Source organism: Vigna unguiculata, unplaced genomic scaffold (assembly GCF_004118075.2).
Source record: "Vigna unguiculata cultivar IT97K-499-35 unplaced genomic scaffold, ASM411807v1 contig_510, whole genome shotgun sequence".
Taxonomy (NCBI): domain Eukaryota; kingdom Viridiplantae; phylum Streptophyta; class Magnoliopsida; order Fabales; family Fabaceae; genus Vigna; species Vigna unguiculata.
In genome coordinates, this window is record NW_021011226.1 from 83,300 (window position 1) to 99,879 (window position 16,580).

At 37.5% G+C, this 16,580-nt stretch overlaps 1 protein-coding gene across 1 annotated transcript; it reads left to right on the top strand.

Annotated features, from left to right (window-relative positions):
- Positions 1 to 284: 284 nt before the first annotated feature.
- On the top strand, positions 285 to 4,994 carry LOC114172258. The gene is made up of 5 exons (XM_028056847.1): positions 285 to 1,898; positions 1,983 to 2,270; positions 2,349 to 3,919; positions 4,280 to 4,632; positions 4,690 to 4,994. The coding sequence occupies exons 1-5, from the start codon at positions 285 to 287 to the stop codon at positions 4,992 to 4,994; spliced, it is 4,131 nt and encodes a 1,376-aa protein (XP_027912648.1).
- The last annotated feature ends 11,586 nt before the right edge of the window (positions 4,995 to 16,580 follow it).

Here is a 16,580-nt window from a genome sequence, read left to right on the forward strand (position 1 = left end):
TTTTGGTGTCTTGTTTTTTTGGCCTCTAGTGATAGCATCATTACTATAATTGTTATAGGCGCATTCTGCATTTAGGTAGATCATCTTTGTGTGGCTGAAGTAACCTTGTGACTCTCAAGGATTGAGTGCATCAAGAGTGGTAAAAGGCTAGAGAGAAATTTACATTATTAGTAAAAGCCGAATTGAGAGAAACACTTGAGAGGAAATTATTTGGTGAGGTAGATTAGGTGCTGGATTCTATTTGGCTTAACCTTTTATCTTGTCTACAAGCATTATTTTGTGAGATGGCAGATTCAAACCAAGAAGGAGGGGCAGGCATTAGTCCCATTCAAATGCAAGCTCTTACTCAACATCTTGAAAGATTACTCCGACAAGCCAATGATGAGATACATGAGAGAATTGATAGGTTGGAGAATGATGGAGTAACAAGAAGAGGTGTAAGGAGGCAAGAAACAAGGGTGGCGAGATATGATGAAGAAAGGAGGAATAGGGAGCAGTGGGGCAATCCTCTCCAAGGAATTAAACTAAACATTCCCTCTTTTGCAGGAAAGAATGATCCCGAAGCTTACTTTAATTGGGAGCTCAAGATGGAGAATGTGTTTGATTGCGGCAACTTTGAGGAGGAACAAAAGGTGAGGTTGGCAGCATCCGAATTCTCACACTATGCATTGATTTGGTGGCACAAGCTTCAAAGGGAGAGGCAAAGAGATGGAGATCCACCAGTAGACACATGGGAGGAATTGAGGAGGCTCATGAGGAGGAGATATGTCCCTGCATCCTATCAAAGGGATATGAAGTTTAAGCTTCAAAGAATTACTCAAGGAAGCCGAAGTGTGGAGGATTACCACAAAGAGATGGAGATGTTAATGATCCAAGCTAAGCTTGAGGAAGATCCTGAGGTAACAATGGCTAGGTTCATTAATGGGTTGAATAATGATATCCGTGATGTGGTTGAGTTGCAGGAGTTTGTGGAGATGGAGGATCTTCTCCATAAAGCCATCCAAGTAGAAGAGCAACTCAAAAGGAAGGGAGCTTCAAGGAGAATGGCGTCGTCTTCTACTTATGGGTGGAAGGACAAGGCTAAGAGGGAGGGATATAAGTCATCACCCTATTCGGCCAAGGGAGAGACCAGTTCGGCCATGAGTACCAAGGCCACCAAAGAAGCGGATCCTAAGCCTTCTAAGGGCAATGAAGCTGTACCAAAAAGAACTAGAGACATTACATGCTTCAAATGCCAAGGCAAGGGGCACTATGCATATGAATGTCCTACCAAGAGGACTGTGGTGATTAGAGATGATGGAGGATATTCTAGTGAGTCAGATGCAAATGAAGAATCTGAAGGAGAGGAGGATGAGGATGTTGGACCAGAAATGAACGAGAAGGGATTGTTGATGGTGAGGAGACTATTAGGATCTCATATAGAAGCCATGGATGAAAGCCAAAGGGACAACATTTTCCACACTAGGTGTATTGTCCAAGGGCAACTTTGCATGGTGATTGTGGATAGTGGGAGTTGCGCTAATGTGGCTAGTACAAGGCTAGTATCCAAGTTGAATCTTCCTACCAAGCCTCATCCCAGACCTTACCGTTTGCAATGGCTAAGTGATGAAGGAGAAATTAAAGTGAAACAGCAAGTGGAGGTGCCCATAGTCATTGGGACTTATTCTGATGTGATTTCATGTGATGTGGTGCCTATGGAGGCGTGTCATCTATTGTTGGGGAGACCATGGCAGCATGACCACAAGACCATCCATGATGGATTCTCCAACAAGATCTCTTTTACACATCAAGGAAAGAAGGTGGTGCTTAAACCTTTAAGCCCACAAGAGGTGTGTCATGATCAAGTGAGGTTGAGAGAGAAAATCATGAGAGAAAAGAAAGTTGAAAGTGAGAGCGTGGTAGAGAGTGTGAGTGACGAGAAAAGATCAAACACTAAGAGAGAGGAAAAGAGAGGCAAGGAGAGAAACACCAATGTGAGAGAGATAGCAAAAGAGAGGGAAGTGAGGAAGGTGTTGTTAGCACGGCAACCCTTATATATGCTTGTATGCAAACCTGTTTTGAATACTAACCCTGAATTTCCCACTTCCTTGCCATCTTCTATTTCTTCTATTTTGCAGGAATTCAAGGATGTTTTCCCCTCGGATTTGCCTAGTGGATTACCACCATTGAGGGGAATAGAACATCAAGTGGATTTGATACCTGGAGCCACCATTCCAAACAGGCCAGCGTATAGGAGCAATCCCGAGGAGACCAAGGAGATACAAAGGCAAGTGGAAGCTCTCTTAGAGAAAGGTTGGGTAAGAGATTCTATATCTCCATGTGCTGTTCCTGTGATTTTGGTGCCTAAGAAAGATGGTTCTTGGCGCATGTGTAGTGACTGTAGAAGTGTGAATAGCATTACCATTAAGTATAGGCATCCCATTCCTAGACTTGATGATTTACTTGATGAATTGCATGGTGCACAAGTGTTTTCAAAAATTGATTTGAAAAGTGGATACAACCAAATTAGGATTAGAGAAGGAGATGAATGGAAAACTGCTTTTAAAACCAAATTTGGGTTGTATGAGTGGCTGGTTATGCCATTTGGATTAACTAATGCACCAAGCACATTCATGAGGTTGATGAATCATGTTCTACGAGATTTTATAGGGCATTTTGTGGTAGTGTATTTTGATGATATTCTGATCTATAGTGCTGATTTGGACTTGCATGCTCAACATTTGCATTCTGTGTTATCTGCTTTGAGACATGAAAAGTTGTATGCTAATCTTGAGAAATGCATGTTTTGTCAAGACCATGTGGTATTTCTGGGTTTTGTGGTGAGTTCAAAAGGGGTAGAAGTTGATCAATCCAAAGTGAAGGCCATACAAGAGTGGCCAACACCCAAATCCGTGAGTGATATTAGGAGTTTTCATGGCCTGGCTAGTTTCTATAGGAGATTTGTGAGAGATTTCAGCACCTTGGCAGCCCCCTTAAATGAGTTAGTGAAGAAAAACGTGAGCTTCAAGTGGGGGGAAAAACAAGAGAAAGCTTTCCAAACTCTTAAGCAAAGACTAGTGAGTGCACCCATCCTAGCATTGCCCAATTTTTCCAAATCCTTTGAGATAGAGTGTGACGCTTCTGGCATAGGTATAGGAGCTGTTCTACTTCAAGAAGGCCATCCCATAGCATACTTTAGTGAAAAATTGAGTGGAGCAGCCTTGCATTACTCTACTTATGACAAGGAACTCTATGCCTTAGTGAGAGCCCTCAAAACTTGGCAACATTATCTTTTTCCCAAGGAATTCGTTATCCATAGTGACCATGAGTCTCTTAAGTATCTCAAGGGTCAAGGTAAGCTTAATACAAGACATGCCAAATGGGTTGAATTCTTAGAGCAATTTCCATATGTCATTAAGTACAAGAAAGGGAAAGGAAATGTGGTTGCGGATGCCCTATCTAGGAGACATGCGCTACTATCTATGGTTGAGACCAAGTTGTTGGGTTTGGAAGTGTTGAAGGGGTTGTATGAGGAGGATAAAGAGTTCGGCCAAAGGTACAAGGAGTGTGAAAAGATGGCCAAGGATGAGTACTATAGATTTGAGGGGTTCTTGTTTAGAGCAAATAGGCTATGTGTTCCTCAATCTTCCATTAGAGAACTCTTAGTGAAGGAAGCACATAGAGGGGGGTTGATGGGTCATTTTGGAGTGCTTAGAACTTATGACATCTTGCATGAGCATTTCTATTGGGTTAACATGAAAAAGGATGTAGCCAAACTGTGTGAGTCATGCATTGAGTGTAGACAAGCTAAGTCTAAAGTTCTTCCCCAAGGTTTATACACTCCTCTTCCTGTTCCTGAACACCCTTGGGTGGATTTGTCCATGGATTTTGTGCTTGGATTGCCTCGATCAAGTACTGGCCGAGACTCCATACTAGTTGTGGTGGATAGGTTTTCCAAGATGGCTCACTTTATTCCATGCAAAAAGGTAAATGATGCTAGTCACGTTGCTGACCTTGTCTTTAAAGAGATCATTAGGATACATGGTATGCCTAGGAGTATTGTGAGTGATAGGGACTCTAAGTTCTTGAGTCACTTTTGGAGAAGTTTGTGGGGTAGATTAGGAACTAAGTTGTTGTTCTCTACTACTTGTCACCCCCAAACAGATGGCCAAACTGAGGTGGTTAATAGGACACTTGGTGCTATGCTTAGAGCAGTGTTGAAGCACAATCTGAAACGTTGGGAGGCTTGCCTACCCCATATTGAGTTTGCTTATAACCGAGCTGTCCATTCTTCCACTAATCATTCTCCTTTTGAGGTAGTGTATGGGTTTAATCCTTTATCTCCACTTGATTTATTACCTGTGCCTAACATTTCTGTGTTTAAGCATACTGAAGGACAGGCAAAGGCAGAGTTTGTGCGGAAGCTTCATGAGAAAGTTAAAGATCAAATCACCAAAAAGAATGCGAGCTACGCAAAGCAAGCCAACAAAGGTAGAAGGAGAGTTGTGTTCCAACCAGGAGATTGGGTGTGGGTACACATGAGGAAAGAGAGATTTCCCGAACAAAGGAAATCCAAGTTGCTGCCTAGAGGAGATGGACCATTCCAAGTCTTGGAAAGGATCAATGACAATGCTTACAAGATCCAAATGCCAGGTGAGTATAATGTGTCTCCTACTTTTAATGTTGCTGACTTATCTTTGTTTGATGCAGGTGAAGATGGTTCGGCTTTGAAGAAAGCTGGTTCGGATTTGGAGACCCATCCGGTTCAAGAGGGAGGGAATGATGAGGACATCTCTCACCAACCTGGATCCAAGCTAACCAAAGAAGAGGAGAACTCTCTACAAGGGATAGGAGGTCCTATGACGAGATCCAAGGCCAAGCAAACCAAGGCAACATTACAAAGGCTAATTCTAAATCTCTTAGAAGATGTGGTCAAGGATCCTACACATAAGCTTGTTTACTTGATCACTTGGAAGGATGAAGCTAAGGATGAAGTTGAGCTCCAAAATGCGTGAAAGCAATATTGGTGGCACATAGTTGCATGGAAATTTTTATGTGTTAGTTCGTGTGGCACATAGTAGCATAGGAATTTTTATTGTGTTATTTTAGGGTGTTTTTAATTTAATGTAATGTTTATTTTTGTTAATTTCCGTGTATTTTCAATTAAATGTAAGGGAACTAAGTGACTTGTTCAGCCAAAAGCCATGTGGCCGTGCTTCTAGAGTAGTGGAGCGGTTATTTTGATAGTGGGGTGGTTACCTTGGTAGCAAATTCAGCACCCTAGACAAAAACAAGGGCTGAACACGTGAACTAGAGGTTTTTTTTTTTTTGGATGATTATTGAATGAATTCTCTTTCCATTTTCGTGAAGAATTTGGGTGAGTGTGATGCTCATTGATCCTTGTGTGAATCAAGGCAAAATCCAGCCATCATAGGTGTGAAGCTTATGTGTGGTATACGTGTGGATGGTGTGATGCTATCCTTCATTGTCTTGTAAGTTTTCTTGTTTGAATTCGTGTTACATTGTTTCCCTTGTATGTTGATTACGCTACTCTTGGTCCAGAATTCTTGAATCAATCTTAAAGAACCTAATGTCCATAGAACCCTTTTCACGTCAAGCCTGTTTACATCCAGGGCATAATCCAATACGTTCTGAAATCATTTCGTTGCCATTGTTATTTTTCTGTTATGGAACCTTCATTGATCTCGTGCACATAATTCTTAAAGGAACCTTAACGAACCAAAGCCACGAATAGTAATTCCTTTGGATGATAACTGAATGTTGAGATTGGGGTGCAGCGTGACCTTGTCCAGTTGTGTGTGCCATTCTATTCCATTTCAATTCTGTTTTTCCAGCAAATCTAAACCCTTTAGATCCTTTTCCCATTAAGATTCATATCACTTATCCTTTTGTTCCTGTAAAATGACATCACAAACTGTAGAAGAAAAAACATTGACGATTAAACTTTCTCTAGTTCCATTTCTTTTTCTTTATTTTCCCTTCCGTCTGTAGTTTATATTACTTCTTTTTCAGGTTTCTCCTTCAGCCTACGTTGATCCTTACTGACTTGTCTTGGTGTCGTAAATTTATACTTCATTTGATGTACCTCATGCCTCCAACAAAGGGAACGTTCATCAAGATGGAGTGTTTTAAAACGAAGCCATGCCCATCCCAAAAGAAGATGACAAGAGTCCATGGGGGCAATATCACATAATACTTCTTTCACACATTGCCAAGTACTGAATTTGATCCATGCTTGATCCAGATGAAAGGTTGTTGGTAACTGGAGTTTCTCCACCAATCTTTGGCTCACAACATTGTTTTCGCTTCCGTAATTGAATGCAACTAAACACGGATGGCCTTCGGTTAAACACTTTGTATAATAAACTTCCTTTCCTATTCCAAATCTAGATAGCTAGGCTTTGAATAGCACATTTTGTGAATCCACAAGGTTCGATTCGTTTGACAGATCTATCATTGTTGGAATGCTAACAACCAAGAAATTTGAGAAATTATTTAAAACGAGAAAATAGAAACATAAAAGAAGATGGAACGGAAATTGATAGACATCACACTTCCAAGAATGGAAGATAAGCCTAAGAGATGAAACACACAAAGGGATAAAGGACCTTTGATTAAACTTATGGATTCTTGAATCACTCAAGAACTTAGGAGAATCACTCTCACTAAGATAGATGAGATAAAACTCGTTTATTTTCCGAATAAAACTCAGCTTGCCTTCATTGATGAAAATGGTTCAACTTATATAGGAGCTTTAACCATCAGAATTACAAAAGACACATAAATTTCAATATCATCCCGCTTAAAGCTATTAATTAATGATCCACTCAAGCTAATAACGATCTACTACTTAATGATTGATTGTAACTGAATTTAAGGCTACCAAAAGTCATCCACAAACTTTGAGCAAAGGTCCTCTTGAACTTCCAAAGGTTGGTTCTTAAGTTGGCATATGGACCCTTATTTCAAGTTGAATATAAAGCAAAACTAAAGCCCATTAATTGGTTAAGCACAAACACAATTTGGTCAGCCAATTTTACAAGGCATTGGGCCCTAATTTAAATAAAAGAAACTGCATCAACACGACGCATTAGTCATCCTCCATTTGACCCATATGCAATTCACATCACACCCTCCTTCTTCGAGAAGATTTGTCCCGAATCTTAAGACACTAGTTTTAATGTAAGTTTATTATGATCTTTTGAAGGACTTTTATTTTTTCACAAGTTGAAACTAATTCTTTTCTTCCAGGATCAAATTCAACTTGATATTTGTTACTTTCCAATGGTTGCAATACGTCGATAACATTTCTTGGAAACAGTACCCAACCTTGATATGCAACAATAAATAATTCCATGCATTGTGTTTGACGAATTTGCTTCTTATCGACAGACCAAATGCATAATAAAGCACTATGAACAGGCTTCCTTTTTAAACATGGAAGTTGGTGTGTTTCATTCACATGCTTATCCTTTTGTTCCTGTAAAATGACATCACAAACTGTAGAAGAAAAAACATTGACGATTAAACTTTCTCTAGTTCCATTTCTTTTTCTTTATTTTCCCTTCCGTCTGTAGTTTATATTACTTCTTTTTCAGGTTTCTCCTTCAGCCTACGTTGATCCTTACTGACTTGTCTTGGTGTCGTAAATTTATACTTCATTTGATGTACCTCATGCCTCCAACAAAGGGAACGTTCATCAAGATGGAGTGTTTTAAAACGAAGCCATGCCCATCCCAAAAGAAGATGACAAGAGTCCATGGGGGCAATATCACATAATACTTCTTTCACACATTGCCAAGTACTGAATTTGATCCATGCTTGATCCAGATGAAAGGTTGTTGGTAACTGGAGTTTCTCCACCAATCTTTGGCTCACAACATTGTTTTCGCTTCCGTAATTGAATGCAACTAAACACGGATGGCCTTCGGTTAAACACTTTGTATAATAAACTTCCTTTCCTATTCCAAATCTAGATAGCTAGGCTTTGAATAGCACATTTTGTGAATCCACAAGGTTCGATTCGTTTGACAGATCTATCATTGTTGGAATGCTAACAACCAAGAAATTTGAGAAATTATTTAAAACGAGAAAATAGAAACATAAAAGAAGATGGAACGGAAATTGATAGACATCACACTTCCAAGAATGGAAGATAAGCCTAAGAGATGAAACACACAAAGGGATAAAGGACCTTTGATTAAACTTATGGATTCTTGAATCACTCAAGAACTTAGGAGAATCACTCTCACTAAGATAGATGAGATAAAACTCGTTTATTTTCCGAATAAAACTCAGCTTGCCTTCATTGATGAAAATGGTTCAACTTATATAGGAGCTTTAACCATCAGAATTACAAAAGACACATAAATTTCAATATCATCCCGCTTAAAGCTATTAATTAATGATCCACTCAAGCTAATAACGATCTACTACTTAATGATTGATTGTAACTGAATTTAAGGCTACCAAAAGTCATCCACAAACTTTGAGCAAAGGTCCTCTTGAACTTCCAAAGGTTGGTTCTTAAGTTGGCATATGGACCCTTATTTCAAGTTGAATATAAAGCAAAACTAAAGCCCATTAATTGGTTAAGCACAAACACAATTTGGTCAGCCAATTTTACAAGGCATTGGGCCCTAATTTAAATAAAAGAAACTGCATCAACACGACGCATTAGTCATCCTCCATTTGACCCATATGCAATTCACATCACACCCTCCTTCTTCGAGAAGATTTGTCCCGAATCTTAAGACACTAGTTTTAATGTAAGTTTATTATGATCTTTTGAAGGACTTTTATTTTTTCACAAGTTGAAACTAATTCTTTTCTTCCAGGATCAAATTCAACTTGATATTTGTTACTTTCCAATGGTTGCAATACGTCGATAACATTTCTTGGAAACAGTACCCAACCTTGATATGCAACAATAAATAATTCCATGCATTGTGTTTGACGAATTTGCTTCTTATCGACAGACCAAATGCATAATAAAGCACTATGAACAGGCTTCCTTTTTAAACATGGAAGTTGGTGTGTTTCATTCACATGCTTATCCTTTTGTTCCTGTAAAATGACATCACAAACTGTAGAAGAAAAAACATTGACGATTAAACTTTCTCTAGTTCCATTTCTTTTTCTTTATTTTCCCTTCCGTCTGTAGTTTATATTACTTCTTTTTCAGGTTTCTCCTTCAGCCTACGTTGATCCTTACTGACTTGTCTTGGTGTCGTAAATTTATACTTCATTTGATGTACCTCATGCCTCCAACAAAGGGAACGTTCATCAAGATGGAGTGTTTTAAAACGAAGCCATGCCCATCCCAAAAGAAGATGACAAGAGTCCATGGGGGCAATATCACATAATACTTCTTTCACACATTGCCAAGTACTGAATTTGATCCATGCTTGATCCAGATGAAAGGTTGTTGGTAACTGGAGTTTCTCCACCAATCTTTGGCTCACAACATTGTTTTCGCTTCCGTAATTGAATGCAACTAAACACGGATGGCCTTCGGTTAAACACTTTGTATAATAAACTTCCTTTCCTATTCCAAATCTAGATAGCTAGGCTTTGAATAGCACATTTTGTGAATCCACAAGGTTCGATTCGTTTGACAGATCTATCATTGTTGGAATGCTAACAACCAAGAAATTTGAGAAATTATTTAAAACGAGAAAATAGAAACATAAAAGAAGATGGAACGGAAATTGATAGACATCACACTTCCAAGAATGGAAGATAAGCCTAAGAGATGAAACACACAAAGGGATAAAGGACCTTTGATTAAACTTATGGATTCTTGAATCACTCAAGAACTTAGGAGAATCACTCTCACTAAGATAGATGAGATAAAACTCGTTTATTTTCCGAATAAAACTCAGCTTGCCTTCATTGATGAAAATGGTTCAACTTATATAGGAGCTTTAACCATCAGAATTACAAAAGACACATAAATTTCAATATCATCCCGCTTAAAGCTATTAATTAATGATCCACTCAAGCTAATAACGATCTACTACTTAATGATTGATTGTAACTGAATTTAAGGCTACCAAAAGTCATCCACAAACTTTGAGCAAAGGTCCTCTTGAACTTCCAAAGGTTGGTTCTTAAGTTGGCATATGGACCCTTATTTCAAGTTGAATATAAAGCAAAACTAAAGCCCATTAATTGGTTAAGCACAAACACAATTTGGTCAGCCAATTTTACAAGGCATTGGGCCCTAATTTAAATAAAAGAAACTGCATCAACACGACGCATTAGTCATCCTCCATTTGACCCATATGCAATTCACATCACACCCTCCTTCTTCGAGAAGATTTGTCCCGAATCTTAAGACACTAGTTTTAATGTAAGTTTATTATGATCTTTTGAAGGACTTTTATTTTTTCACAAGTTGAAACTAATTCTTTTCTTCCAGGATCAAATTCAACTTGATATTTGTTACTTTCCAATGGTTGCAATACGTCGATAACATTTCTTGGAAACAGTACCCAACCTTGATATGCAACAATAAATAATTCCATGCATTGTGTTTGACGAATTTGCTTCTTATCGACAGACCAAATGCATAATAAAGCACTATGAACAGGCTTCCTTTTTAAACATGGAAGTTGGTGTGTTTCATTCACATGCTTATCCTTTTGTTCCTGTAAAATGACATCACAAACTGTAGAAGAAAAAACATTGACGATTAAACTTTCTCTAGTTCCATTTCTTTTTCTTTATTTTCCCTTCCGTCTGTAGTTTATATTACTTCTTTTTCAGGTTTCTCCTTCAGCCTACGTTGATCCTTACTGACTTGTCTTGGTGTCGTAAATTTATACTTCATTTGATGTACCTCATGCCTCCAACAAAGGGAACGTTCATCAAGATGGAGTGTTTTAAAACGAAGCCATGCCCATCCCAAAAGAAGATGACAAGAGTCCATGGGGGCAATATCACATAATACTTCTTTCACACATTGCCAAGTACTGAATTTGATCCATGCTTGATCCAGATGAAAGGTTGTTGGTAACTGGAGTTTCTCCACCAATCTTTGGCTCACAACATTGTTTTCGCTTCCGTAATTGAATGCAACTAAACACGGATGGCCTTCGGTTAAACACTTTGTATAATAAACTTCCTTTCCTATTCCAAATCTAGATAGCTAGGCTTTGAATAGCACATTTTGTGAATCCACAAGGTTCGATTCGTTTGACAGATCTATCATTGTTGGAATGCTAACAACCAAGAAATTTGAGAAATTATTTAAAACGAGAAAATAGAAACATAAAAGAAGATGGAACGGAAATTGATAGACATCACACTTCCAAGAATGGAAGATAAGCCTAAGAGATGAAACACACAAAGGGATAAAGGACCTTTGATTAAACTTATGGATTCTTGAATCACTCAAGAACTTAGGAGAATCACTCTCACTAAGATAGATGAGATAAAACTCGTTTATTTTCCGAATAAAACTCAGCTTGCCTTCATTGATGAAAATGGTTCAACTTATATAGGAGCTTTAACCATCAGAATTACAAAAGACACATAAATTTCAATATCATCCCGCTTAAAGCTATTAATTAATGATCCACTCAAGCTAATAACGATCTACTACTTAATGATTGATTGTAACTGAATTTAAGGCTACCAAAAGTCATCCACAAACTTTGAGCAAAGGTCCTCTTGAACTTCCAAAGGTTGGTTCTTAAGTTGGCATATGGACCCTTATTTCAAGTTGAATATAAAGCAAAACTAAAGCCCATTAATTGGTTAAGCACAAACACAATTTGGTCAGCCAATTTTACAAGGCATTGGGCCCTAATTTAAATAAAAGAAACTGCATCAACACGACGCATTAGTCATCCTCCATTTGACCCATATGCAATTCACATCACACCCTCCTTCTTCGAGAAGATTTGTCCCGAATCTTAAGACACTAGTTTTAATGTAAGTTTATTATGATCTTTTGAAGGACTTTTATTTTTTCACAAGTTGAAACTAATTCTTTTCTTCCAGGATCAAATTCAACTTGATATTTGTTACTTTCCAATGGTTGCAATACGTCGATAACATTTCTTGGAAACAGTACCCAACCTTGATATGCAACAATAAATAATTCCATGCATTGTGTTTGACGAATTTGCTTCTTATCGACAGACCAAATGCATAATAAAGCACTATGAACAGGCTTCCTTTTTAAACATGGAAGTTGGTGTGTTTCATTCACATGCTTATCCTTTTGTTCCTGTAAAATGACATCACAAACTGTAGAAGAAAAAACATTGACGATTAAACTTTCTCTAGTTCCATTTCTTTTTCTTTATTTTCCCTTCCGTCTGTAGTTTATATTACTTCTTTTTCAGGTTTCTCCTTCAGCCTACGTTGATCCTTACTGACTTGTCTTGGTGTCGTAAATTTATACTTCATTTGATGTACCTCATGCCTCCAACAAAGGGAACGTTCATCAAGATGGAGTGTTTTAAAACGAAGCCATGCCCATCCCAAAAGAAGATGACAAGAGTCCATGGGGCAATATCACATAATACTTCTTTCACACATTGCCAAGTACTGAATTTGATCCATGCTTGATCCAGATGAAAGGTTGTTGGTAACTGGAGTTTCTCCACCAATCTTTGGCTCACAACATTGTTTTCGCTTCCGTAATTGAATGCAACTAAACACGGATGGCCTTCGGTTAAACACTTTGTATAATAAACTTCCTTTCCTATTCCAAATCTAGATAGCTAGGCTTTGAATAGCACATTTTGTGAATCCACAAGGTTCGATTCGTTTGACAGATCTATCATTGTTGGAATGCTAACAACCAAGAAATTTGAGAAATTATTTAAAACGAGAAAATAGAAACATAAAAGAAGATGGAACGGAAATTGATAGACATCACACTTCCAAGAATGGAAGATAAGCCTAAGAGATGAAACACACAAAGGGATAAAGGACCTTTGATTAAACTTATGGATTCTTGAATCACTCAAGAACTTAGGAGAATCACTCTCACTAAGATAGATGAGATAAAACTCGTTTATTTTCCGAATAAAACTCAGCTTGCCTTCATTGATGAAAATGGTTCAACTTATATAGGAGCTTTAACCATCAGAATTACAAAAGACACATAAATTTCAATATCATCCCGCTTAAAGCTATTAATTAATGATCCACTCAAGCTAATAACGATCTACTACTTAATGATTGATTGTAACTGAATTTAAGGCTACCAAAAGTCATCCACAAACTTTGAGCAAAGGTCCTCTTGAACTTCCAAAGGTTGGTTCTTAAGTTGGCATATGGACCCTTATTTCAAGTTGAATATAAAGCAAAACTAAAGCCCATTAATTGGTTAAGCACAAACACAATTTGGTCAGCCAATTTTACAAGGCATTGGGCCCTAATTTAAATAAAAGAAACTGCATCAACACGACGCATTAGTCATCCTCCATTTGACCCATATGCAATTCACATCACACCCTCCTTCTTCGAGAAGATTTGTCCCGAATCTTAAGACACTAGTTTTAATGTAAGTTTATTATGATCTTTTGAAGGACTTTTATTTTTTCACAAGTTGAAACTAATTCTTTTCTTCCAGGATCAAATTCAACTTGATATTTGTTACTTTCCAATGGTTGCAATACGTCGATAACATTTCTTGGAAACAGTACCCAACCTTGATATGCAACAATAAATAATTCCATGCATTGTGTTTGACGAATTTGCTTCTTATCGACAGACCAAATGCATAATAAAGCACTATGAACAGGCTTCCTTTTTAAACATGGAAGTTGGTGTGTTTCATTCACATGCTTATCCTTTTGTTCCTGTAAAATGACATCACAAACTGTAGAAGAAAAAACATTGACGATTAAATTTCTCTAGTTCCATTTCTTTTTCTTTATTTTCCCTTCCGTCTGTAGTTTATATTACTTCTTTTTCAGGTTTCTCCTTCAGCCTACGTTGATCCTTACTGACTTGTCTTGGTGTCGTAAATTTATACTTCATTTGATGTACCTCATGCCTCCAACAAAGGGAACGTTCATCAAGATGGAGTGTTTTAAAACGAAGCCATGCCCATCCCAAAAGAAGATGACAAGAGTCCATGGGGCAATATCACATAATACTTCTTTCACACATTGCCAAGTACTGAATTTGATCCATGCTTGATCCAGATGAAAGGTTGTTGGTAACTGGAGTTTCTCCACCAATCTTTGGCTCACAACATTGTTTTCGCTTCCGTAATTGAATGCAACTAAACACGGATGGCCTTCGGTTAAACACTTTGTATAATAAACTTCCTTTCCTATTCCAAATCTAGATAGCTAGGCTTTGAATAGCACATTTGTGAATCCACAAGGTTCGATTCGTTTGACAGATCTATCATTGTTGGAATGCTAACAACCAAGAAATTTGAGAAATTATTTAAAACGAGAAAATAGAAACATAAAAGAAGATGGAACGGAAATTGATAGACATCACACTTCCAAGAATGGAAGATAAGCCTAAGAGTTGAAACACACAAAGGGATAAAGGACCTTTGATTAAACTCATGGATTCTTGAATCACTCAAGAACTTAGGAGAATCACTCTCACTAAGATAGATGAGATAAAACTCGTTTATTTTCGAATAAAACTCAGCTTGCCTTCATTGATGAAAATGGTTCAACTTATATAGGAGCTTTAACCATCAGAATTACAAAAGACACATAAATTTCAATATCATCCCGCTTAAAGCTATTAATTAATGATCCACTCAAGCTAATACGATCTCTACTTAATGTTGATTGTAACTGAATTAAGGCTACCAAAAGTCATCCACCTTTATGTAAATATTTCAGCATTGTTTGACGAATTGCTCTTATCGACGACATGAATAAGCCATAACAGTTGGTTTTTCATAGTTGTGTTTCATATGTTATCCTTATTTTAAATACATCACATGTAGAAAAAAATACGAATAAACTTTCTTATTCATTTTTTTTTCTTTATTTCATTCTTCTTTTTTATTCTTTTTTCTTTTTCTCCTTCAGCCTACGTTGATCCTTACTGACTTGTTTGGTGTCATAAATTTACTTCTTTGATGTCCTCATGCCTCAATAAAGGGAACGTTCATCAAGATGGAGTGTTTTAAAACGAAGCATGCCCATCCAAAAGAAGATGACAAGAGTCCATGAGCAATATCACATAATACTTCTTTCACACATTGCATGTACTGAATTTGATCCATGCTTGATCCAGATGAAAGGTTGCTGGTAACTGGAGTTTCTCCACCAATCTTTGGCTCACAACATTGTTTCGCTTCCGTAATGAATGCAACTAAACAGGATGGCCTTCGGTTAAACACTTGTATAATAAACTTCTTCTATTCCAAATCTAGATAGCAGCTCTGAATACAATATGTGAATCCACAGGTTCGATTCGTTTGACTGATCTATCATTGTTGGATGCTAACAACAAGAAATTTGAGAAATTATTTAAAACGAGAAAATGAAACATAAAAGAAGATGGAACGGAAATGATAGACATCCACTTCCAGAATGGAAGATAAGCCTAAGTTGAAACACACAAAGGATAAAGGACCTTTGATTAAACTCATGGATTCTTGAATCACTCAAGAACTTAGGGAATCACTCTCACTAAGATAGATGAGATAAAACTTTTATTTCTGAATAAAACTCAGCTTGCCTTCATTGATGAAAATGGTTAACTTATATGAGCTTTAACATCAGAATTACAAAAGACACATAAATTTCAATATCATCCCGCTTAAAGCTATTAATTAATGATCCTCAAGCTAATGACGATGGCTACTTAATGGTTGATTGTAACTGCAATTAAGGCTACCAAAAGTCATCCACCTTGATATGTAACAATAAATAATTCCATGCATTGTGTTTGACGAATTTGCTTCTTATCGACGACCAAATGCATAATAAAGCACTATGAACAAGCTTCTTTTTAAACATGGAAGTTGGTGTGTTTCATTCACATGCTTATCCTTTAGTTCCTGTAAAATGACATCACAACTGTAGAAGAAAAAACATTGACGAATAAACTTTCTCTAGTTCCATTTATTTTTCTTTATTTTCCCTTCCTTCTGCAGTTTATATTACTTCTTTTTCTATCTTTCTTTTTTGTTTCTCCTTCAGCCTACGTTGATCCTTACTGACTTGTCTTGGTGTCATAAATTTCTACTTCTTTTGATGTCCCTCATGCCTCAAACAAAGGGAACGTTCATCAAGATGGAGTGTTTTAAAACGAAGCCATGCCCATCCCAAAGAAGATGACAAGAGTCCATGGGAGCAATATCACATAATACTTCTTTCACACATTGCCATGTACTGAATTTGATCCATGCTTGATCCAGATGAAAGGTTGTGGTAACTGGAGTTTCTCCACCAATCTTTGGCTCACAACATTGTTTTCGCTTCCGTAATCGAATGCAACTAAACATGGATGGCCTTCGGTTAAACACTTTGTATAATAACTTCCTTTCCTATTCCAAATCTAGATAGCAGGCTCTGAATACAAATGATGTGAATCCACAGGTTCGATTCGTTTGACTGATCTATCATTGTTGG

Bases quoted from the DNA above. Each gene is read 5' to 3' on its own strand.
- LOC114172258 (XM_028056847.1), top strand. From the start codon at position 285: ATGGCAGATTCAAACCAAGAAGGAGGGGCAGGCATTAGTCCCATTCAA. The intron at 3,920-4,279 runs GGTGGATAGGTT...TTCTTCCACTAA, and splicing joins CGAGACTCCATACTAGTTGT to TCATTCTCCTTTTGAGGTAG. The intron at 4,633-4,689 runs GTGAGTATAATG...TGTTTGATGCAG, and splicing joins TTACAAGATCCAAATGCCAG to GTGAAGATGGTTCGGCTTTG.